This window comes from Bos indicus, chromosome 28, assembly GCF_029378745.1.
Source record: "Bos indicus isolate NIAB-ARS_2022 breed Sahiwal x Tharparkar chromosome 28, NIAB-ARS_B.indTharparkar_mat_pri_1.0, whole genome shotgun sequence".
In the NCBI taxonomy this organism is placed as follows: domain Eukaryota; kingdom Metazoa; phylum Chordata; class Mammalia; order Artiodactyla; family Bovidae; genus Bos; species Bos indicus.
This window is the reverse complement of record NC_091787.1, coordinates 8,501,389-8,527,772: the sequence shown is the minus strand read 5'-3', so window position 1 is coordinate 8,527,772 and position 26,384 is coordinate 8,501,389. Positions and strand designations below refer to the sequence as shown.

At 40.9% G+C, this 26,384-nt stretch overlaps 1 protein-coding gene across 5 annotated transcripts in view; it reads left to right on the top strand.

The window, feature by feature from the left end:
• LYST (lysosomal trafficking regulator) overlaps positions 1–15,610 on the top strand; it is a 176,423-nt gene extending 160,813 nt beyond the window's left edge. For all 5 annotated transcript variants that reach the window (XM_070782294.1, XM_070782293.1, XM_070782290.1 and 2 more), the window contains 6 exons: positions 1,438–1,536; positions 7,159–7,298; positions 7,576–7,673; positions 11,364–11,520; positions 12,605–12,676; positions 13,601–15,610. In XM_070782294.1, the coding sequence (XP_070638395.1) occupies positions 1,438–1,536; positions 7,159–7,298; positions 7,576–7,673; positions 11,364–11,520; positions 12,605–12,676; positions 13,601–13,739 (705 nt within the window). In that variant the 3' untranslated portion in view covers positions 13,740–15,610. The remainder of the gene's footprint in view (positions 1–1,437; positions 1,537–7,158; positions 7,299–7,575; positions 7,674–11,363; positions 11,521–12,604; positions 12,677–13,600) is intronic.
• The last annotated feature ends 10,774 nt before the right edge of the window (positions 15,611–26,384 follow it).

Here is a 26,384-nt window from a genome sequence, read left to right as displayed (position 1 = left end):
AAGTATATTGTAAACTATAAAACACCATACACACCTACACACACACACAACTCTTTCCAGGACTAAATTGTATGCTAAACCTTCTCTCTTTGACTGTCTTTCCATGGGAAGTTCTTTTACTGCTTTCTGACTTCCATTACCTACATACACCTGGTGTCTACTCACACATCCTAACATTTGTCACCATCCCCTGAGCACCTTAGAAATGGAGTCAACGGAAGGCTTCCCAGGAGACATGGGTTCAACCTCTGATCTGGAAAGATCCCCCATGCCTTGGAGCAACTAAGCCCGTGCACCACAACTGCTAAACCTGTGCTCTAGAGCCCAGGAGCTGAAACTGCTGCCGCTCTAGAACCCGGCTCTGCAACAAGAGAAGCCACCACAATGAGAAGTGTGCACCGCAGCTTGAGAGTAGCCCCCTCTGTCCGCAGCTAGAGAAGATCTCGTGCAGCAACAAAGACTCATCACAGCCAGAAATAAATAAAAGTGTTTAAAAGAAAAAGAACAAAGAAATGGAGTCAGCTACTTGTAGGGAATTTTTGGCAGTGAAAAAAAGGAGAGCAATGACTTGTTTGCTTAATCTTCAGTATGCCTGAAAAAAAGGTCACTGCCTTTTGTCATCTGGCTTACTAGTAAACTAACAAAAGTAAGAATAAAGGGCAGTGAAAAACAACCTTATTAGAAGTTTTAGTAAGAATTTCAATACTGCAAAATTATTTCCGTCATGTGAAGTTGGGCACAGAAACATCATTAAAGGTGAAAAAACACTCTCCTCAAGTCCTTTCAGCAAAACAGGATGATCCAGATTTTGAGCAAACGTGGTGTGATAAAGTACTTGGAATCAAATGACTCCCTAGATAAGAATACCATATTTTATTTTGTTCTTGGAATATGTCATTCACTTATTAGTTCTTTAGTTTGAGAAAACTTGTCCAGGATATTATCATACAAAGACCCACACTCTGCTATTTCACTTATCTGATCAATTTCATTATCATCATTACATATTAGGGTCCTGCTCTCTCTTTGCCTCATCTTCTGATTGATCTCTTAACTGTGAAACATATTCCTGTAAATTTTCTTCTCTTTTCTGTTATCACTGGAAAATGAAAAATTCTGAATTCCCAACTGTGTTCAATGACAACTGAAAGAAACGGTGTCCCTGGTCATCTTTTATACTTTCTCAAAAGATGACAGCATTCCTTCGACAACGCAATAAGAGAACCAAAACATGACAGTTTATATCACATTTTATAGCTTTTAGACATCTCAAAGTTACATAATACTCTATTACTGTGTCTTGCACCATTCTAATCATTTCAAGTAAAATATTTATCTTAATTTTGTGAGCATATATTTTTAAAATAAATGTCAGAAAAGTAGAAGCATTTCTCATGCTTTCTAAGCATGTTCATCTTTGACTTGTCCTTCTCTTAGGTGACTAGTTGTGCTTGGGTCCCTGACAGCTGCCAGCTGTTCACTGGGAGCAAGTGTGGTGTCATCACAGCTTACTCAAACAGGTTCACAAGCGGCACGGTAGGTCCTGGGCACATTTGTGGGATTTTCACGTCAGTGAGGGGAAGAAACCCTTTATAAAGTATAACTTATTTAGTGTAAGAGCAACTTACATTTTTTGTACTTTAATCTCTTCTTCACAGATCTAATAATGTAAAAGGTCAATATCTAACTCTATTTTAGCTTTATTAGGATCATAGAAGAATTTTTTAAATAACTGTATACGGTCAGAGACAGAAAGTATTTTGAGTTATGCTCTGCTTTTTCGTGACATTTTGATGCTTCCCGCTGTTCTCAGTATCGACCTGAATGCTTAGAGAGTATCCCACAAGATTCTGTAAAATTTAGAACTGCAGAATGCCTAATACACTCTGAGTGAATTAAATGACAGAAAAATCCAAGTAGCCAGTCTCTATTCTCCCACTTACTGGAAGAAATTTTTCAGCCATTCACTGAATCTTTTAAGATTTGTGAGTTAAATTATTGAAACAGTCTACAAAGGAAGACATTATGCCATACTTCTCTTAATTTACTCTCATTTCTTTATTGAATCAGCTGTCTGTGGTGCCGTTGAAGAGTAGTGGCAAATTTAGAGTGATAACTCAGTGATAACCATTCTGTTCTAGAACATTCTGTGTGCCTTTTTTAATTACAGTTTTCTCCATTATTTTATAAAACATGTTCTACTGGGTGAAACCTGTTTTCCTAGCATAGGGTGACACTAGGTTCCTTACTTTTCTGAGCAAGTTTATTCAGTTTTAAACCCTTGTTAAGGTTCTTTTCCACCTTCCTTAGGGTATAAATGTGACCATAATATTGTTTCTGTCTCTTAGTCTAAGGAGTCATTAAAATGCTTGAAGCAAAAGTGATATGATCCAATCAGCATTTTAAGACTATCACTGTAGAGCCTGCAAGGAAAAACGCTTACAGGGCCATGAGACTGGAAGGAAGGGTACCAGTTAAAAGGTGCTGTGGTGATGCAGGCAGCTGTCCTGAGGACTCTGTAGCAGGAGGTGGGCTCCTACAGATTATTGCAGAACAGCAGGGTGTGTGCTCTAAGACTGACACACAGGGTGAGAGAGCCAGAAGTGGGCCAACCAGGTGTCAGGGAGCCTGAAAAACTACACTTGCGCTGGATCTTAAAGGATCATTTTACTAAGTGGAGAAAAGAGGAAAGAGTATTTCATCAGAGTACACTAACCGCTTGGAATTAAAGGCATGGTAGTTTGGGAGTGGCAGATACTTTGTCTGTAGTTCAGAGTAGAACTGAGAGAGGTGAGGGTCTTATACACAGGCCTGAGCAGAGGGGTGGGCCTTCACTTTTGGAATGTCTCATTTTCTTTTTACTCCCCAAGGCCTAAATCAGATGTCAGTTTTCTAACGTCTCTGATATTTACTGCTGACGTTGCCTTTCCGCTTCTGAGCACACCTTTTTCCTTTTTCCTACACATACATTCTGATCTCTGCTGCAGAGTAGTCCTCTGCTTGTGTGCTCAGATCATTTGTTCCTTGTCATCCAAAAACTATCTTTCATCTTTTATTTCCTCTTTTCCCAAAACTTTGAACAGTCTTGTTCTAAGTTTTCCTTATTTCCATTCTCCCTACAATTTAAATTTTTAATTGTACACTAACACAGTATGCAGTATTGGTTTTTTTTTTAAAAAAGGATTAAGTTGTCAATATAGGAGTAATTGTACACAGCATAGCTCTGAAGCAGCAGATGAAAGGTGTAGCTGTTATCATTTGAATACAGCAAGACGTGTGCTTCTGTTAGTTTGAAGTTATTGTAGGCTTGTGAAGTCTTATGTTGCATACCTTTCCTCAGTTCTACCCTTTGCTGAAAGTTGATTTTTCAGCTTATATATAAGGGTTTTCTTTTTCTCCTAATAGGTAGTCAAGTCATGAGATAAACAGTTACTATTTAAACCATGTCCAAAAGTGTATCTTAGCTGTGTGATTTTATCATTGGTTGATCTAAGGGAAGGTTACCTGGGATTTTGTGGGTGTTGTCGCTTTTTCTTGGGCACCATCTCATCATGTTGGGGTCCCTGAAGTTGCAGGTGTGACCCTGTGCCTGTGAGGTTGGCAGGAAGCACCTCATGTTCACTAGTTTCCGCTGCCCAAACCCACTGAATGCCATGGTTCTAAAAGTATTTGTGTTCTTGTTTGTGTTGCCCTTGACACAGCAAAAGACAGGCTCCCAAGTGCCATGTATGCTATAACTAAAATAATTGTTGCTTGAAAATATTTTCAAGGGAATCTTATGAAATACTTTCCTAAGCTAGTGAAGCTAGGAAAGTTGATTGGTTATAGGGAACTGTTATCTATAAGCCCTTTTTATATTAGAGAAGAAGGTCTTCAAAGGTGATAACTGATCCTAAAATAACTGATCTTGAGTCGTTTTTCACTAATTAATGTGCCCACGTCATCTTTATATAAGTGAACACCTGTATTTCTATTCTCTAAATTGATGGCAGGGAGAATAAATATACAATTTATCCAAGGTAGTATCAAACAATTCAAGAACATTTTCTGAAGAAGTACGCAAGCAGAAGATTTCTGTTCTACCCATGGAAATTATTTTCTGATCCCTCGGGGAATCATCTAGTAACACTGACTCTTAGAATCATTTTAAAGTGCAAAATCTAAAATTTCAACAACCACTATAGGGTACCTATTTTCTGTTTACCCCATAAATATTATTCATAGTCATGAAGTAAAAAAAATACACATACATATGTATATATATTTTAACAAGCAAGGAGGGAGCTCTAGACTTGAGTTAGATATTCTTGGATTATCTGTCAGTCCTAGAATATTGACACTGACCTTGAGACAGCCCCTTATCAGTTCAGTTCAGTCGCTCAGTCATGTCCGACTCTTTGCGACCCCATGAACCGCAGCACGCCAGGCCTCCTGTCCATCACCAACTCCCGGAGTTCACTGACTCACGTCCATCAAGTCAGTGATGCCATCCAGCCATCTCATCCTCTGTCATCCCCTTCTCCTCCTGCCCCCAATCCCTCCCAGCATCAGAGTCTTTTCCAATGAGTCAACATTTCGCATGAGGTGGCCCAAGTACTGGAGTTTCAGCTTTAGCATCATTCCTTCCAAAGAAATCCCAGGGCTCATCTCCTTCAGAATGGACTGGTTGGATCTCCTTGCAGTCCAAGGGACTCTCAAGAGTCTTCTCCAACACCACAGTTCAAAGGCATCAATTCTTCAGCGCTCAGCCTTCTTCACAGTCCAATTCTCACATCCATACATGACCACTGGAAAAACCATAGCCTTGACTAGACGAACCTTTGTTGGCAAAGTAATGTTTCTGCTTTTGAATATGCTATCTAGGTTGGTCATAACTTTCCTTCCAAGGAGTAAGCGTCTTTTAATTTCATGGCTGCAGTCACCATCTGCAGTGATTTTGGAGCCCAACAAAATAAGGTCTGACACTGTTTCCACTGTTTCCCCATCTATTTCCCATGAAGTGATGGTAGAAAAAAGTAACAAGGCACACAGCAAAATCGGGGGGTGGCGGGGGAGAGGGTCCCAAGGAGGTTCTTGTCCAAAAGGCTGGTCCCTGAGAGTGAGGATGAGTCAGATGGGACCAACTCTTGCCTGAATATACAGCCTAGATTGGAATTCCCTGGGCTGTCCAGGATCCTTGAGACTAAACTTTGGATAAGGCGTCCCTAGACTGGCATGGTGATCCAGGTCATCCAGGAGAAACGAGGAAGGTGCTTGCATTCTATTCCACTAATAGAGGAATCCCTACAAATAATTTTCTAATGTAGTAACAAATATACAAAACCAAGCACACAAATTTACAGATAAAAAATGAATTTGTGAAAAAGTTAAGCTTAAAAAAAAAAAAGTTAAGCTTATTAATAGTTATAATAAGAGAAATGCAATTAAAAGCAACCTTGATTGCCATTTAAAACTTGGGAAATTTTCAAAGATTTAGAATGACCGCTGAGACACAAATGCAAGCAGAGAAGGAAAGGGCTCAAGCCTTTCTGAACAGTCAATTCTTCAGTCCCAGGCACCCTGAAGCATGGTCTGCAAGGGTGCTGGCACATCCCTGTGGCCCCACAGACTCCTGGCCCTGTGGGGAGGTCCCAGAGGCGAAGCAGAAGGGGCCCAGACCCAGGACTCATGGCCTTGTTCAGAGCCATCTTGTTGCTGTGATTGTGTTCAGTTGAAGGCCACATGCCCTAGCTAGACAGAAGCCACTGCCACACAACTTAGGCCAGTGGTTCCAAGGAAGACTGGTATTGCCTGGTCATCTGAGTCTTTAGGTAAAAAATATGTATTTTTATGTGAATAAGACACTGGACTATGGAGCACTTAAAATCGATGAACTGCAGCTAATAAAGTCAACACAGGTATGTTTTAAAAACAATGGTGATCAAAAAAGGCAAAATAGATCGGATGCCTAAAGAACAATAAATACCATATTTATAAAGTTTATTGACATGAAACCCAGTATGTTGTTTATTGTTATAGTAGCATATAGTAGAACATAAATTCTAAATACACAGGAAACAAATGCAAAATTCAGGATAATAATAACTTCTGAGAAGGGAGAGGAAATAAGATGTAAAACAGTACACACACTAGGTAATATTTAATGTTTTCTGTATTAAGCTGATATTATAAAATGTTAGGATTAGTTTAACTGAGTGGTCAGTATTCAGATTTTCATTGTACTTATACTTTCTTTTTTTTTTTTTTTTTTTCTCTAATTTTATTTTATTTTTAAACTTTACATAATTGTATTAGTTTTGCCAAATATCAAAATGAATCCGCCACAGGTATACATGTACTTATACTTTCTACTTCTCTATTTTCTTTGAAATGTTGAAATACTTTATGACAATATAAACCTAGTATAAAACAAAAGTTATACCCTGTGGACATCTGGCATCTGTGAACCATGTGGACCTTGGAACACGAGTTTGCAAGCTTTGATTTTGAAAATGAACCCACAACTATTGATGAGTAATACATCGCCATCGGTAGCATCAGGAGTCAGTGCGAAGCCTTTGCGAGTACACTATCAGTGCTGTAAAATTAGTGATACTCACTGATCCACTGTGAGGATTCTGGAGATTTATTCTAAAGGAGTGATACAGAGGAGGGACAAAACTTATGTACATACATTTTAGAATTATGAAATAAATAATAAAATTTATTTATTTATGGCATTTAACATTTTGAAAACATTGGAAACAATTTTAAATATCTGTCAATAAAGGATGTTCAAGTAAATTATGGTATACTAACTGTATAGAATATCATAACACTTAAAAATCATTTTGAATACACTATCAAAAATGAGAAATGCTTATGGGAGAATGTATAAAATATGAAATAGAGAACTATTTATATGGATATATTCATAACTATTAAAGTACATGTATATTTGGCCAGACTGGAAAAGCTTATCAGTTGATGAGATTACAGTCAATTAAAATTTTTTTTAATGTTTAACTAGTTCTACTCTTTAGAAAAAGTTGAACTAGGTTGAAAAAAAATTGTTTGAGACGAATGTTTGAGTCACTTGGGTTTTTTTGTTTTTGAGATAACAGTACTAGAATACCTTTTGTCATGGCTTTTATCTTATACTTATTTTTTAAATTTTAGCCTTCAGAGATAGAAATGGAGTCTCAGATACATCTGTATGGGCACACAGAAGAGATAAGCAGTTTATTTGTCTGCAAACCGTATAGTATAATGATAAGTGTGAGCAGAGACGGAACCTGCATCATATGGGATTTAAACAGGTACAGAAGATTTCCAGCTCTAAAATAGCTGTTTTTAATGTTTCAGTTCTTACTGTGAGAAACAGATGCACTAAAATAATCTTTACATTATAATAACTTTAAGCATGAAATACAGACTTTACCTTTGTAATCTTATTGAATTAAGTGATCAGTTAGGAATAGAGTCAGGAATCCCTTATAAATAGTAGGTACCTAAACTGACCAAAAGAATTATATAAATAAAAGAATGTAATTATATTTAATGTTCATATGCAAATTCATGTCTTTGGTCTTTCAGATTATGCTATGTACAAAGTCTAGCAGGACACAAAAGCCCAGTCACAGCCGTCTCTGCCAGTGAGACTACCGGTGACATTGCTACGGTGTGTGACTCAGGTGAGTTGGCCCCAAACCCAAAGCAGAGTGGTTGTACTAATGTGTGCTCAGCCAGCTGGTTACATCAGAGGTTAAACCATCACATTACGTTCCTCTGGTCCCTGCCAGACCTGAATACTTAGGGAATAGCATGTATGTGTATTCAGTTCAGTTCAGTTGCTCAGTCGTGTCTGACTCTTGCGACCCCATGGACAGCAGCATGCAAGGCTTCCCTGTCCATCACCAACTCCCGGAACTTACTCAAAGTTATGTGCATCAAGTCGGTGGTGCCATCCAACCATCTAATCCTCTGTCATATGTGTATTAAAATACAATAAAGTCGAAGACTGAGTCCATCAATTTAGCCATGTGCTGTGCTTAGTTGCTCAGTCGTGTCCGACTCTTTGCGACCCCATGGACTGTAGGCGGCCAGGCTTCTCTATGGGGATTCTCCAGGTGAGAACACTGGAGTGGGTTGCCATACCCTCCTCCAGGGCATCAGCAGAGGATCAGCTTTGTATTGTGTGTGTCTTCTAGTTCCTGCAAGACAGTATTACAGAATAACAATGGAGGTACAATGTGCCCCAAATTTGCATGAGAAAGATCATCTAATCAAAGGTCTGGCTTTTAGTTTTATTTTCATGTATATGTATTACAAAACTTGATACATCCAGTAGGTAAGAACAGTTGGCAAGCTCATAAGTTTTCTGTTTGCATTTCCATTAATTGAAAGGAGTCTTCAAAAAACTGTTTCTTTTTGTCCACTGAGTACAGGTATCTTTGACACATCTGCAGTGGGTGGTGTTTTATCCTTTGCTTGCGTTTTTTTATATTGTTTTTTCCTGACACCAAATGTGTGGTCTTTCCAGACACTAAACTGTTCTCCGGTTCTGTGACACCAAATGGGTGTCCAACGGTGCAATTCAATTCTGGCACTAACTAGTTGAAGTTGGCAAACTTGGGAGTCTCAAGGCCCCCACCAGTTTCGATGATTCTCTCTGACAACTCACAAAACTCAATAAAACACTGTACTTACTACTGTAGTTCATTACAAAGTGAACAGCCACAAGAAAAGGTCCAGAGGTCTCTTCCTGTGGAATCAGAAGGCACCATCCTCCTGGCCCATGACTGTGCTCATCAGTCTCCCCCGCTGTTGTTTAGGGGTGTTTTTGAAGTTCCATTATGTAGGCCTGGTATATTCAGTCATTGGCCATTAGGAACTGACCTCCGCCTCTAGCGCCTCTCCCCTCGGCAGAGGTGGGAGGTGCTGTAAGGGCAGTTTCTCTGCTGGCCAGCCCCTACCTGAAGCTGTCTAGGACCTCCCCAGGAGTCATCTCCCTAACATACAAAAGACAGTAAATTAACAAGAGTTTAGGAGCTCTATGCCAGGGTCATGGGTCAAAGTTCAGAGTTCTTTTTTTTTTTTTACCATACCACACTCATCATTCTTATATTCAAGAAAAGTAATGTCTCCAGTCATGCTTCAAGATTTCAGATGTGAAGTATTAATATTTGCCAGGCTTTAGCCTCCAGTTATAATGAATGTCATGTACACATTCTTATTCCCCAGTCAGCATAACTAAAGAGAAAGATCTTAAATAGTTGACTTTGGTAATAAAAGTGTGCACAGATGATTGATGACTTTGCTAACTGTTCTTCCTTGATTTGTACATTAGAGGCTTTTAGTGAGTCACACACATCAAGAGGGAATCTGGGGGGGTGAAATATAGTGATGACTTATCTAGAGTTCTCTACTTTCTTGTTTTGGCAACATTTGGAAGTTGGAACTGATCCTGAGGGAGCTGAATTTTGTAAAGTTAATTACTTTCCAGCTGCCAGTAGTGATTTATATCTGTGATATTATATCAGCTATCATATGGGAACAAGAAACCAAATTACTTTTGCTTATTTTACCAACTCACTAGCAGGGTATTCACGTGTCCGCAGGCAGTACGCACAGTGTAGTAGAGTAATGGGTAGAACTTTCTTCCCACTTTGAACAGCAAGGCCTTCTCAACTTGTTTGAGGCCTCGCAGTACATATACAGGAGGAGGCATAAAGAGCATTTGGTCGAGAGCATGATAAAAGTAATGACTTTTTAGAAGAGGACAAATTTATGTTTAGTGACCTGAACTACATTTCATTCTCCTATTCTTATACTCCAGGAAGGGAAGAAAGTTAACCAGATTTAACCCATCAAAAAATCTTGACTCTTTAGTGAGAACCATCCAAGTAACTTTAAAATCAAAATTTAAGATAAATATATATGTATGTGTATGTATATAATATATAATATGTATATGTGTGTGTATACACATATATAATCTCAAAATTTTCTGTATTGAGGCTAAAGACACACTGGCAAACTCATTCTTTCCTTATCCTGATTTCCCATGGCTTATTATGGGATGTGGTTTTTATAGTGATAAGATATAAAATTTATTAAACTATGTAAATATTATAGTAGACGGTTTCTGTACTTTTAAAAATCATTCTGCCACTATATCAAAAATACATGCATTTCAACTAGAGTTCATAGCCTTCTCCTATTGCCAGTGGTACTATAAAGTTAATATAATATTCTAAAATTCAGAGTAGCAGGTGGTTCTCCTACCCCCTCAGTTACTTGACTGAACATAACATTTTCAAGATTTATCCATGTTGTTGTCAGAACTTCATCACTTTTTATGGCTGAATAAAAATGAATTCCATTGTTTAGAGATACACCACCTTTTGTTTATCCATTCACCTCTTGATGAACATCTGGGTTGTTCCCACCTTTTGGCTGTTGTGAATAATACTGCAACACACTAGGCATTTTGGTTTGTGGTATTTGATGGTCTTTAGCATTTCTATAGTTGAGAAGTATTTCTAATACTTCTTTCTTTGCTATAAAATATGAAATCTTTTCACTGCCTTAATAAAGGAGAGAAATAAATTCTCTACTTTTATGTTAGTTCTAATGGAGAGATAAAATAAAGTGTGATAACACATACTATGTCATCCCAACTTTATCATTCCTCTTAACCTTTCTCTTTATCAGTATGAGAACATTTCTCCAGAAAGGCTGGACACATCACCATAAGGCCCCAGACCGCCAGCCCCAGTTTATTGAGGATGGCTAGCAATTACTGCCTCCTCCATCGCCTGGAAAACTACAAAAAGTTGATTACTCCTGGTCTTTGAAAAGAAAAAATTCATTTAATAAGACATTGATTTATAAGATTCACTCTTGGACATTCTGAAGAATTAGCTTTCTTTTTAAGAATTAGTTTTTAATTCAACTTTGACTGTAACTTATTTCTTCTTCAGAAGTCCCATAACTCACTTCTTAAAGATACTGTAGTTTCACAGGATATTTTCTTCTCTTTTTGGAGGTTGTTTAGCTTTATAGGTACTTTCAGAATTAGATTTGGCAGTTTGTATGCTAAGATATTATGACTACAAAGAAATTCATGGTTAATTTACATTGTTGCTCTACCTTGTAGGTTAAGTTTTTAATTTTTTTCACTAGTCATCATCTCTAGATAAATAGGCCAACTCCGTGTGCCTTATGTAGTAGTTTCACTTATACACTCTTCAGTCACGAGTTGCCTATGAACTTCATCAGACAGACAAGCGAGGCCCTCAGGGATTCCCCTCTGGGGCCCAGTGTGGGGGGCTCTGCAACATCCACACCCTGGTGACCTGTGGGGTTTTGTGGTGTTTTAGCTGGTGGAGGCAGTGACCTCAGACTCTGGACAGTGAATGGGGACCTCGTTGGACACGTACACTGCAGAGAGATCATTTGTTCTGTGGCTTTCTCTAACCAGCCTGAGGGAATATCTATCAATGTGATTGCTGGGGGATTAGAAAATGGAATTGTAAGGTAAGATGAGTTTGATTTCTTTGTGTCCTTTTGCTCATAAGGACATAGAAGTTTCAAAAAATATTTTTTACTATCTAAACATAATAATATTTAATATTTAGAGATTTAAAATCACCTTAGGATATAGGTTCTTCTGGTGTTTCTGTTTTATTTCTAAATAATAATTTGTACATTCTTGAAATTTTATATTGTTTAACTATAAAAGGTGCAGTTCAGTTCAGTTGCTCAGTCGTGTCCGACTCTTTGCAACCCCATGGACTGCAGCACGCCAGGCTTCCCTGTCCATCACCAACTCCTGGAGCTTACTCAGACTCATATCCATCGTGTAGGTGATGCCATCCAACTATCTCATGTGCTGTCATTCCTTTCTCCTCCCACCTTCAGTCTTTGCCAGCATCAGGGTCTTTTCCAAAGTGTCAGTTCTTCACATCAGGTGGCCGAAGTATTGGAGCTTCAGCTTCAGCATCAGTCCTTCCAGTGACTATTCAGGACTGATTTCTTTTACGACTGACTGGTTTGATCTCCATGGAGTCCAAGGGACTCTCAAGAGTCTTCTCTAATATCACAGTTCAAAAGCATCAGTTCTTCAGCACTCAGCTTTCTTTATGGTCCAACTCTGATATCCATACGTGACTACTGGAAAAACCATAGCTTTGACGAGATGGACCTTTGTTGGCAAAGTAACGTCTTTGGTTTTTAATACGCTGTCTAGGTTTGTCATAGCTTTTCTTCCAAGGAGCAAGGATCTTTCAATTTCATGGCTGCAGTCACCATTTGCAGTGATTTTGGAGCCCAAGAAAATAAAGTCTGTCACTGTTCCATTGTTTCCTCATCTATTTGCCATGAAGTGATAGGACTGAATGCCATGATCTTCATTTTTTAATTGTTGAGATTAACAATATGAAAATACACAAAGTATTCTTAATCCCATACCCACCTGAGCAAACTGCCCAGAATTAACCACATTAATCGTTTATTGTGTTTCCTTACCAGAGGATTTTTAACAAATAGACACGTCGGTTAAATTTTTAGTAAAGGAAACTTGAGTTTGTGTAATTAGATGATGACTTTTTTCTTCCTCCAGGTTATGGAGTACTTGGGACTTAAAGCCTGTGCGGGAAATTACGTTTCCTAAATCAAATAAGCCTATTGTAAGGTAAACCTCCCCCACCCCTCCCCGCTTCATACTGTACTCTGTGACTGTTTCTGTTGGGGAGATGGTAAAGCACACAGAAGTAAAGAGGAACGTAAGGAGGATCCTTATAAACAACTGGCCATTTATCGAACACCAGGATGTCCGGGACCCCATGGCAGAAGGAGGCAAAGCATTTGTGTTCATGGAGCTTAAAATCTGGATCAGGAGTTCAGAGCCTCACAGAAGGGCATGCTGGGATCATGCCTGGGAAGGCCTCTTGAACTGTAGAAATTATATATTTTTTCCTTTCATTATTGAAAATACCATTATGGTGACTGATAGCTACAGGAGTGTGCTAGACAAGACTGATAAACAACCTCTTACCCTCTGCTCCATTAACAAATACGACTTTAAAAACTCAATTGGAGTAAGTGATTCAAATTTTACTTCATTAAAATAAATTTATTTTTAGTTCACTAAATGTAAAGTGTAATGAAATGAAATTATATGTTAATAACACATTTTTTATCTTTTCCTCTTTCAGGGAAATAAAATACCTCCATAAAATAATCCTCATTTATTTCTATATAGAGAAAATGTAGTACTGTTATATTTTTTGAAGTTTCCTATACCCATGTATTTGTTAAGTAATAACCCTAAATAGGAAAGGAAAAGAAAACATGCAAAGAAGGATCAGAGTGTGCCAATCTTTTGATCTTGGTTTTAGTCTGTATCACCTGGTTAGAATGAGCATCACAAACTTGGCTGCAGAACCATTACACCATATTATTACAGTCAAAACCACTTGTAGGTGGTCATTTTGTCTGTCTCTCTGCTCCAGTAAAGGTTCTTAACTTCTTACACCAATTTCCGCATGATCACCAATATGCCGATACAATTTTCAGAGACACAACGTAGAAACGGGACTCTCTTTTTTTTTAACAGCCTTACATTTTCCTGTGATGGCCACCATTTGTACACAGCGAACAGCGATGGGACTGTGATCGCCTGGTGTCGGAAGGACCAGCAGCGCTTGAAACATCCAATGTTCTATTCCTTCCTCAGCAGCTACGCAGCCGGATGAGTGAGGGGAACTCTGCACTCTCCACAGCACTTTAACTCCAGGCTACATTTACTGACTTCGCCAGTTTCAGGAGGTCAAACCTGAAGACAGGGATGACCAAACAAATCCAAGTAATGGTACAGTCTATCCATCTCCACAAAATTCTGCTGCCTCACAAGGTCCTGAAAGGAAAGTTTTGTTCTAATTTAGTGATGATCTGGAGAGTTGTATCAAGGTTGAAGTCTGGCACAGTAAATTAAAATCATATCCTTGAAGTTTTTTTTTCCATAGAGGAGTCTAAAGAAAAACTTATCATCTATTTCTGTTTTCTATTATTTTCTATTATTCTCCCCAAAAATCCCAGTAGAATTTAAATTGGTTAGCTAATTGTTTACATAAAATTTGCTCTAAAAGATTATATTTTAAAAGTTTTCTGCCAAGATAACACACACACCTGCCCCTCCCCCCAAAAAGGAAGGATAAGGAGAGAGAATTCAGGACTCGATTATTGCTTTCTTTGAGCAGTAAGGAGTTCAGTAGGTGCCTCTGCACCAAACATTTTTTGGAATATCTGAATATTTGAATCTCAGTGTTAGGCAGTTTTTGCCTGTTGCCTTCTTAGCTCAAAGTAGAACCAAAATTTGTTTGACGGCCACAAATAACAACACAGGTATCTTTGATTTCCAGACACATTCTGTTTCTTCATAAAAATTGTACTTAAAATCCGCAACACTAGATAATGAATATCCTTAGTTGAGGCACTAAGATTTAATAAACAAAATGATAATTCTTTTTAATATCTAGCATTACAGAGCACTGAATGCTTAACAGTTTGCAACAGAAAGCCTCCACTACAAAAGAAGTTTGCACAGGTATTAGCAATGCAATCCAGATAAGGCTTTTAATCTAAAATGCTGGAGAGTTTTCTTCCCCAAAACAGAATTACAAAGAACAGGAGATAGCTTCCTTTGTTTTAAATAGGAGGCAGAATTATTCTTTTAGAAAGCAGTTCCCACTGTTTCTGTTAACCTATTCTAGGAACAGTAGAAAAATCTGTGTACTCCACAGCGAACTTACACATGATAAAGACAGAATTCCTGAACCCTGCAATAGTCTGTTTCTATCAGGATAGTACTTGGGATGCTGCTTTATTGGCTTTGAAAACACTGTAAAATAAGCTCAGTAATGTTACCATGAGATAAAAAAATATATTCCTGGATAAGAATAACTTGCGTGTTTGTTATGGAAATTTAATTCATATAGTGTTTACAGAAGTACTTTTGTAACTTCCAGACTTTCTAAAACATTCTGCTTAAAAACTGTATAATATACAATTCCAAAGTCTCTGCTGTCAAGATAAACACGAGAGGAAGCAAGTGGCCACGTGTGCTGGTAACCTTCCGTTGCATTCATAGGTAAGAACACTCCACGGCTACATTCAGATCATGGTTTGCACAGACCAGCTATTAATTCTGAGGTCCAATTAGGTGCAGAGATGAAATTACTCCTATTCACGTTGAAGTGATTTGCTTTGTTTAAAAAAAAATGCAGCTATTGTCTAGCATTCATTTTTCTACTGAGAACTTTAAATTAGTTCCTTATTAGAACAGATTGCTACTCAGTCTTTTTTTTTTTAAGCTGAATTTCATCATTTATCTGAAGAGAAAATATGCAAAATAACTGGTCTTGTTAAGAGTGCAATATTATATTTTTATGTAAAAATAAAAAAATAAATTGGGGGGATTATTTATTCAGCATGAATTTAATATGTATATGTTTGAAACACGTCATAATGTGCATGCTGTAGCAAATATTTCTGTAAATTATCACAAGCTCTGTTACCTTTGTATACACTGCCACTTCAAATTGGGAATAAATTTCATAAAAATAGATTTAAGGACCTGTTCTTAATACAATTTAAATATTATGACCACATCTCAAATTGGTGGCTTTTTTTGGTAACTCATATAGTTTCTCTTTAGCCCCCCTATAAATTTATGTCACTGGAAAGGATAACTTTCATTTCTGAATTGTGGTCTTTGTGAGAAATTTTATGTTTTAACCTTTAAATGGAGTTTAGACAGAAATCCTAAGGTAAACCACTCATTTTTTTTTTTAAAAAGAGCATTTGCCCCTCCCTTTGTTCTCCCCCACCAACAGCATATCTGTATTGGCCCCACTCTGTACCAGGGGCCACACTAAGTGCTGAGGTGCAGTGGTTCCCTGCACTCCTGGGGCAAATGCTGTCAGCAACACGACGTGAGTTGTTACAGACGTGGTCAGTGCTGTGAGAGAGGGGCAGACGGTCCTCTGAGAGAATGTAACTGAAGGATTCAATCTAGATAAAGGGGATCCAGAAAAGTCAAATTGTCATTGACAACGAATGGATGACGAGAACCCTGACAGGTGAAAATGAACTCTGATGTGTTCCATGCCGTCCATCTGCCAAGGACTGAGGACCATCAGCGAGCAGGTGTCCAGTGAAGGAAACGCCTCGGCTTCTCTCGAGGGCCCTGCAAAACAGTGGGTGAGTTCCATCTGCCCAACTGCACTCCAGGAACACAGAATTACTCTTTTTTTCTGCTTTGCATCTGCGGTGTCTGAAGGATTCTCAAGCCAAGAGCGCACCTGCTTCTCAGTCTCTGTTCCTAAAAGAACTCAGGAGCAGCGTGTGTCAGTGTGATCCAGCCCAGCCGGACGTCCTCACTTTACCTGCAAGCCTGAGATGGACTCTTCCGCTCCGCAGTGCACAGTGCAAGCCCACATATAGGTGAGGGGGAGGGAGGGGCAGTGGGGAAGCTCTTCCCAGCCCCTCAGACAGGATCGGGCACGTTCAGGGTGGTATAGCCACAGACTTCCTAGCCCCTCAGATCTGCTCCTCGCCAGTCTGGATGACCTGTTAATGTCTTGAGTCAAAGACAGAAGAGCTGCAGGGGGTTCCCATTCCAGAGGGTGCCATAGGGCAATCCCAAGCCCACCCCCATGCACAGACACCCTGACTCCCCAGCTCCACACTGAACAGTTCCCTCTGAAAGAACCCCAAGAGCTTGCGAAGCAACTCTTGAGAAGCTGGTGAGCAAAATCACATCAGAACAGGTAGGAGAGGCTGAGACATGCTCTCACCACAAACCCCACTCCCAGCCCAGCAGCCCACGGTCAGGGCTGGGGACCAACAGCTCCCAGATGCTCCCTGAGGAGGGGAGGATTTTAACCCCACATCGGCATCCCAGATTTTAAGACCTGTACCTGAGAGATGCACCCCCCCTCAAAAAACATCTAGCTTTGAAAGCCAGTGGGCCTAGTCCATAAGACCCATGAGCCTATAGCATTTGAGAAACAAGTCTCCGGGGGCTCTCCCAGACCCACCAGGCTAGCACCACAGGGCCCAGCACGGATGCCTCAGACTGAAAGGTGCCCAGTCTTCTCTGGGTAAGAGGCATGTTGCGTATCTCAAAAGCCTGAGGAGCAGGCATTTAACACACTTCTAGAGGCCACTGAAATACTCCCCAAAGACAGCCGAGACCAGCAGGCACCATCTTCATGCTCAGCCTCTCCTCTCCCAGAATTTCCTAGGAAGGCACAGGTCTGGGGCCCCAGATTTTGTGGCTGCCTCCCAGAGGGATGCCCCTTCAATCCCCTGGCTCTGGTAGCCAACCAGGCTTACTTTCCCAGGTCCCACAGGACTGTAACAAATGGAGAAACAGTTCTGAACCAGCCACCACCCAGGGAACAGTATAGAAGCAGCAGACAAGCTCCCATCTTTCCAGGAAAGAGGCCTGTGAGCTTATCTTCACAGCGGTGGGGCAGGAGAGGGGCTGCTGCTTAAGCACACATCCTGAGGTCACTGCAGGCGCTGGGGAGGCCGGTGGGTATCACATTCATGCTGGCCCTCTGTCCTGCCCAGGTCTCTAGCGTCTCAGAGAAAGGCACTTTTGACGTTTCTAGCGTTGCCACCCAAAGGCCACATCCCTTATGGCCTGGCTCTAGTGGCCAGCAGGGCTTGTGTTCACAGCTTCAATGGGACAGTAGCAAAGAAGCATTTCTTAACTACATCCTAGGGCTTCCTGCGCCTCTCCCAGTCTTCCCCAGAAAGAGGGCTACTTGTGTGCCTTAAAAGCCTCTGCCTGAGGGTCCAGCCTCCAATCAGCCTTTAGAAAAAGAAAAACCTTTAGTCTCGAAGGCCTTCACTCACTTCCATGGAGCAAACTCAAGCAGTTACTGCTGAGATCAGTAACTTGGAGGACTCCGTTCCTCCTTAAGGGAAATACACAATTTGATGCAGCCTTTTTGAGCTGTTCTAAGAAACTAAGGCCTCCCATCTGGTCAAGGACAGTAACTACATGCTGACTACAAGCACGTAGACTCCAGACCAGCTAGAACCAGAAGGTAAGATTCTGGAAACATCACCCTGTTATTTCACCACCAACCAGTCAGAAGGAGAAGGTCTGCAAGCTGCTCGCACATCCTACAACCCTCTCCGCTAGCACTATCTTTAAAAGCCCTGGCCTGAAAGCCACTGGGGAGTCCGGGTCTTCTGAGCACCAGCTGCCCGATCTTGCTTGATCCCGGAACAAACCCTTTTCTGCTCCAAAATCTGATGTTTCGGTTTGTTTGGTCTCGCTGTGCGTTGGGCACACAACCTAGGGTTTGGCAACGGTTTTTGACAAGCCAGCCAGGAGCCTGTACCTGCGGCAGGTGGACCTCGGCTGGGGCAGCCCCTCCCTCGTGACCCCTGGAGCTGCCAGGGGTCATGTCACTTGTGGGAACTCTGAGGAGTATTCTGACTTACCGTCAGCCCTCGGTCCATTTTGGGGTTAGTTGCTCCAGCTTGCGGGGACTGGGGGTTATCCCCCCAGGTTCCTGCCCTTCCAGGATACAAGCCTATCTGGGCCATTCTCTCTCGGGAGCATCACCGTCTGGTCGTCAGGTCTCCATCTAGGAAGGGGAATGGAATAGTTAGGCTGTACTGGTCTGATCTTTTGTCTGAGCAACTGTGTTGTATTTGTGTGCATGTGTAAAGAGTACTCGTATTTTTGACAAAATGGGAAATACCAACTTCACCCCTGTCTTCCTGAGTCGTGGAGGCTGATCAGGACACCTGATCACTAAAGGCTTCAGGGAAATAATCTGTGTGTCTCTTCCTGGTTTTGACTTCTGTTAGAGAGTCCTGGCTCTGACAGCCCAAAGGATCCCTGGTTTTGACTTCTGTTAGAGGGTCCTGGCTCTGACAGCTCAAAGGAGCCCTGGTTTTGACTTCTGTTAGAGGGTCCTGGTAATGAATTATTTGTAGAGGGTTGGTAGACCTGAGTATACACTTTCACCAATCAGAAGAACTTACTGAACTTCTTACAGAAGAACAACTCTCCAGAGAAGGAAATTTTCAGTGGTCTAAAAACAGCAGAATCTGTGTCTCCACCAAACCTTAGTCTAGACCTCTGTGTAGTCAGAGGCAGATCCTCAACTGAGACCCAAGGATATGGGCAACCAGACATCAGTCCCCTTGGCCAGTCCATCAGGGTGCATTGTGAGTCACTGGAAACTGTGGCTCCACCTCAGTGATGAAAAAACACCTTTCTTCTTTTGTAATGCTGTCTGGCCACAACACCAACTAAGTGACCAGGAGAAATGGCCAGGGAATGGCTCGTTAAGTCATAGCACCATGCTCCAACTAGGCTTGTTCTGTGAGAGAAGAGAATTGGCATGAGATTCCCTGTGTGCAATGCTTCTGGCCTTTAACCAGAGCAGGGACTCCAGGAAAAGTGCAGACTTAGGCCTGCTCAGCTGCTAACTCAAGGAAGAAGACCTCACTCTCCTTGTAGGAAGACCCCTTATATTTATTTCCCTTTGCCCTGAGTGCTCCAAATAACTCACCACAAACTTCAGAAGATGACAGCAAGGCCTAACACCCCCACCTCCCGAATGGTTGAGGTGACCTTTAGAAGGTTTTCAATAACCAAGATGTAACAGAAGAAGAAAAAGATGAAGAAGCAAGCCGCCTTGTCTGTGGCAGCGCTGCACATCACCTCAGGGAACCCAGGAGGAAAGAATAACAAAGCTTCACAGGTTGGCACCCCCTGCCACCAACGTGGGATGTGAGACATGCAGGCCACCAGCAAAGCTGGCTCCTAGTCAGTGCGCTTACTGCAAGAAAGAGGGAAGACCTGAGCGAAACCTCCTTCCTATCAGCTCCCGTTAAGTAAAGAACCAGACTGGGGGCTCCCCAACTGGTCCATTGAAACACCCCATCTTCCCCGAGGAGCCCTAGTTACCCTAGAAGTTGGGGCAGAGCCAGTTGAGTTTTGTCTTGTTTGGCATGCCGCATGGCATGTGGGATCTTAGTCCCCCCGCTCCAGGGATTGAACCCACATCCCCAGCATTGCAAGGCAGAGTCTTAACCACTGGACCACCAGGGAAGTCCCCAGTTGTGTTTTTGTTAGACAGCAGAGCCACATTCCCAGTGTTGACAACTCGAAGGGGTTCCCTCTCCAAGACATCAAAAGGGTCTCAAGGAAAGGAAGATACAAGGAAGTGTTGCCCTGAAAATTCCCCAGATGAGGCTCATTTGACAATCTAAAACTGGTTTTGCACACAGGCATACCAGCAACATCAGGGGGTAGGGGAGAGTTGACCAAGGCCAAGGTTTATACCCTGCTGAAGAGTCATAAAGATGTTCGCTGAGAGCAGGAGGACAATGCACTGATGAAATAAAAACTCACATTTTAAGGAAAGACAAGAAAAAATTAAACATAAAACTATTTCTCCGCAGGTTTGGGCCTCCTCTTCCCTCCCCAGAGTGTGCACGGTGCATCTGCATTTAGTGTGACCCACATCTTCCCCATGGCCACCTCCTGGCAGCAGCTACATAACTTCTCCAGGGGATCTTCCCAACCCAGGGATCAAACCCATGTCTCCTGCATTGGCAGGCGGATTCTTTTACCAGTGAGCCACCTGGGAATCCCAAATGTTTACTTAGGATCTTATTAATGTTACTAGCTATATTATAAGATTATTATTTCTTGCGTTTCCAAATGTATGACTGAGCCTCAGATAAAAATTAAGATGATTAGGCAACTTGAAACAACTGACCAGATTTATAGTTCTATAAGAGCAGTGACTGTAATGGTTTAACTCTAGAAATGGTAAGAAGCAACCAGAAGGAACCATTTTCAGGACCATAACAGACTAGTTAAGACAGGTGGTCCAGAGGCTTTGGATTACTGTTAAGGTGGCCTAGTCTGGAATAGCACAGTAAATGGCCTAGCAACGAAATCCTTGGCTGACCTGGGGGTGGGCATTCCAAGCATAGGAAGACAAAATGCTTCCCAAATCTTGGTCAAAATTAAGACCAAAAGGGAAGGGTCTGTACAATAGAGAATGTTGCTTACCATCCAATTCTCCTAGAATCAAGCCCCTACAGTCACAGACCTATAACACATTTTGAAAGGAATTCAGGGTGAAGATCAGGATGAGGTACTCTGTGCTCTGGAAAACTGACAGAACTGGCCCTATGGTAGTTAGATATTTTCAGGAGAAGTTTTTTATACAGATCTTCCCAACTTGGAGAAGCACTAGACCCATTAACTAGGATGCCTGTTCGTCATGGCTGGCAGCACCCTTCTCCTGAGATGAATGCTTGGTTTCAGGTACTCATCACCAGAATCACGTATCCTGACCTCCCCCACCTCCACCTCTTCAGAACAGTTCTCAGTGCTTTCTGAGAGACTGTCTTGTCTCCTGGGCTACAGTCCTCAGTCTGGCTCACATAAAATTTTCCATGTTTTCTTAGATTGACTGTTGATCACTTTTTGTTGACACTTATAAGAACAATGCATGAACAGAGCAAGAATCTCAACAAAGAAAAAGAAAGTGTAAGAAACTACCAAACAGAAATCACAGAGCTGAAGAATATAATGACTGAACTGAAAAATACAATAAAGGAGTTCAACAATAGATTCAACGAAGCACCAGAAAAGATCAGTAAACTCTAAGACAGGGACAGCAGTGGAACTCATCCAATCAGAGCAGCTAACAGAAAAAGGAATTTAAAAACAGTGAAGAGAGTTTAAAGGACTTGTGGTAAAACATCAAGTAGATCAATATTTACATTATAGGCATCCCAGAAGGAGAAGAAAGAAAGGGGTAAAAGACTTATTTGGAGAAATAATGGCTGAAAACTTCCTAACCTGAGGAAGAAAACAGAAGTTCAGATCCAGAAAGCCCAGAGACTTCCAAATAAACCCAAGGGAACCCACACCAAGATACATTATAATTAAATTGTCAAAAGAGAAAGAACGGTTACAAGGCAATATTTAGAAAAGTGAGCAGGGAGAAAAGAAATTCAATAGCTTAACATCTGGACATTGAAACTGTTGGAGGTTTTGAATTATCCACGTTACCCTTACTTTGCTGATTATTCTTCAACTATTTCCAGTGTGTCCCAAATTGGAGGCAAAATATCCCTATTTATTTAGAAACTGTCTAATCCTTGAGCAACTCTATTTTTTTTTTTTTGCAATATACTGGTTAGGTCAACACTCCATATACTATGAAGCCAAAGCATTTCAAAATTAACAGGCTTAAAAAATTGCCTGAGCAGTTGGGCTGGGGAGGGATGCTGGGGGAGTAAAACAAAGAATGGCCATTTGAAATAACCATCCAAGACTGAGGTCAAAGGGAAGCAGAGAGATTTTAGGTTCAGCATAAATTTGTATTTCAGAGTATCACACACAGAGTACAAACACACATGGCATTTATCAGCTTCCCCCATCCCAGGTTATATTCAATTTTAAACTTCACAATTTAAAAAGCAGCTACATCTGTCGATACAAAATATATACACTTGACTGTACACTGAGTTGGCAAGGAGGTACCACTAATTTTGTTGTGTTACATGCTGCTGCTGCTGCTGCTAAGTCGCTTCAGTTGTGTCCGACTCTGTGTGACCCCATAGACAGCAGCCCACCAGGCTCCTCCATCCCTGGGACTCTCCAGGCAAGAACACTGGAGTGGGTTGCCATTTCCTTCTCCAATGCATGAAAGTGAAAAGTGAAAATGAAGTCGCTGAGTCTTGTCCGACTCTTAGCGACCCCATGGACTGCAGCCCACCAGGCTCCTCCGTCCATGGGATTTTCCAGGCAAGAGTGCTGGGGTGGGGTGCCGTGAGTTGAACAGAAAAATACATCCTGCCCATTTGGGGGTGCTGGGTTGTGACTCAGCTATTTCAGAGAAACTAAATAATACAATGTGTCCTTTGAGGCCAAAAATGACCAGGAGATCATTTGAGTCTGGGCTACAGTATCCTTGCTCAAGTGCTGAGCTTGTTTTTTCTCTCATGAACAAAGTTAATAAGAGATGAGTTTAGAAAACAGTGTTTTGTGGCAAAATTTGGCTCATTCCCAAAGTAAATTAAACTGTTCTTATCAAAATTTCTGAAGGCTGATCACAATAAGTCATTCTTTCATCCTCAGATCTTAATTTTGTTAAAAAAAAAAAACCTTTAGAATACCATTTCAAGCATTAAGAAAAAAGACTACTTTTTCTGAGATTTTTAGGAAAAAAAAAAAAAAGAATTTTCATACTTGTTGATATAACCTAAATACAAATGGTTACTTAGCTAATTTCATCTTCATTTCAAGACTTCTGTTTTCTTCTTAGAGGATTAGTTAATTATCTATGTGCTTTCTATAGATAATATTGTACACTCAGTGTTTTATTACAACCAAGTAAAATCCACTCATGTGTACTCTAGTTAGATAGGAGTTAGACATACTGGACACAAATATTTATAAGAAATTTTGAAGAAAAAAGAAACTTACTAGATTTGGACCAGGGTAGAAGGAAACCAGGGAGAAGGCAATGGCACCCCACTCCAGTACTCTTGCCTGGAAAATCCTATGGACGGAGGAGCCTGGTGGGCTGCAGACCATGGGGTCACTAAGAGTCGGACCTGACTCGATTTCACTTTCATTTTTCACTTTCATGCATTGGAGAAGGAAATGGCAACCCACTCCAGTGTTCTTGCCTGGAGAATCCCAGGGATGGGGGAGCCTGGTGGGCTGCTGTCTATGGGGTCGCACAGAGTTGGACACGACTGAAGCGACTTAGCAGCAGCAGCAGCAGAAGGAGGAAACCAGCGGAGAGGGCAATAGCTGCCCACTCCAGTACTCTTGCCTGGAAAATCCCATGGACGGAGGAGCCTGGTGGGCTGCAGTCCATGGGGTCACACAGAGTCAGACGTGACTGAAGCGACTTAGCAGCAGCAGAAGGAAACCAGTGTTGCCCAGATTCAAAGGTATAAGAAAGTGAAAGTGGTCAGTGAGTTAGGGCCAGAAGGTGAAAGTGAGGGAATGAGGGGAAACTAAAAAGATAAACCAAGGACTTCTGCTCCCATCCACTTTGGGAAATTGGGATCAGACTCACCCTGCCATCATAGACAACTGGAAACTGGAGATCCTGTGTGAAACAAAGATTTTCAAACTGGGAAACACACAACACAGATCCATGAGCCCTGTGAAAGAGGCTAAACTAAGTGAATCCCGTTGTTGCTTCAGCTTTCTGCCTGGGGGCACCTACAAGCCACGGTGCAGAAGGGGCTCCTCCTGAAGAATACAGAAGTCTTGAAATGAGGATCAGAGATTAGAGTTTGGGGAAGCTGAGAAACTGGAATTTGTGGCACAGAGTTCATCAGAAGGTTGCTGCCCAGACAAAGAGAACCAGGTTCCCAGTTGTGGAGGCCCTGGAGACTCTGGCTGAATGCTAAGTCGTGTGTGCAGAAGATGAAATCCCCTAGGTCTGAGCAAAGAACTCCCAGGGAGCTGTAAGATGAACAAGTCCTAGAGCTCCCAGGAGAATTGAGTTCTAACCAATCAGAGGAAAAGACTTCGGTGAACATACAAGCATCCAGTCCATATCTCAGAAGAGTCATATCACCATAGGAAGGCTTAACTAACCTTAGAATAGAGGCTGAAGTCCTTTAAAATAAGATTCCAAAGTATCAAACTGATCCGTAAGGAACTTAACTGCCTGCCAGGACAAAGTCCCTATTAAGTCAACAAAATCTAGGCACACAACAACATACATTAGCAATGTCTAGCATCCAATTTAAAATTACTAGATAAGGCAAGAAATAAGAAAATGTGACCCTAAACTGGAGAAAACTCATTTGAAGGAAACAAACCAAGAAAGGAAAGAAAATGGAATTCAGAGAGAAGCATAATAAAATAGCTATTAAAATATGTTCAGTATGCTCAAGGATTTAAAGAAAAACAAATCTAATGAGAAAAAGGAAAGATTCCAGAAAACCATATGGAAATTCTAGAGATAAAGTATCCAAAATGAAAAAAAAAATTTAGATTTTATGTGATTATTTAAAATTTTTCCAGTTTTATTGAGATATAATTGACAACAAACAGCCCAATCAAAAAATGGGCAGAAGACCTAAATAGACATTTCTCTAAAGGAGATATACAGGTGGCCAACAAGCACATGAAAAGATGCTCAATGTTGCTAATTATTAGAGAAATGAAAATCAAAACCACAATAAGGTATAGCACACACCAGTCAGAATGGCCATCACCAAGAAGTCTACACATAATACATGTTGGAGAGGGTGTGGAGAAAAGGGAACCCACCTGCACTGTTGTGGAAATGTTATTGTTGCAGCCTCAATGGAAAACAGTTTGTAGGTTCCTCAAAAAACTAAACCTGGAACTACCATCAGTCAGTTCAGTTCAGTCGCTCAGTCGTGTCCGACTCTTTGTGACCCCATGAATCACAGCACACCAGGCCTCCCTGTCCATCACCAACTCCTGGAGTTCACTGAGACTCAGGTCCATCAAGTCAGTGATGCCATCCAGCCATCTCATCCTCTGTCATCCCCTTTTCCTCCTGCCCCCAATCCCTCCCAGCATCAGAGTCTTTTCCAACGAGTCAACTCTTCGCATGAGGTGGCCAAAGTACTGGAGTTTCAGCTTTAGCATCATTCCTTCCAAAGAAATCCCAGGGCTGATCTCCTTCAGAATGGACTGGTTGGATCTACAATCCAGTAATTCCACTCCTGGGCATAAATCTGAAGAAAATGGAAACACTAATTTGAAAAGATACAAGCACCCCAATGTTCACAGCAGCACTATTTACCATAGCCAAGATATGGAAGCAACCTAAGTGTCCACCAACACATGAATTTAGATAAAGAAGATGTGTATAAACATATATATATACACAATGGAATGAAAACTACTCAACCATAAAAAGTGTAAAAATTTTGCCATCTGCAACAACATGGATGGACTTGGAGGGCATTTAGTGAAATAAATAAGATAAAGACATACTGAATGTTATCATTTATTTGTGGAATCTAAAAAATAAAAAGAATGAATATAACAAAACAGAAACAGACAGACATAGAGAACACACTAGTGGTTACCCATGAAGAAGAGGAAATTGGAGAGAGGCAAGACAGGGGTTTGGGATTATGAGATACAAACTACCATCTAGAAAATAAATAAGCTACAAAGATATACAGCACAGGGAATATAGCCAATATTTATAATAAATTTAAATGGAGTATAACCTATAAAAATTTTGAATTACTATGTTGCACACCTGAAACGAATATAATATTGTATTAATAAATCAACTATACCTCAATTTAAAAAAAAATAGGAA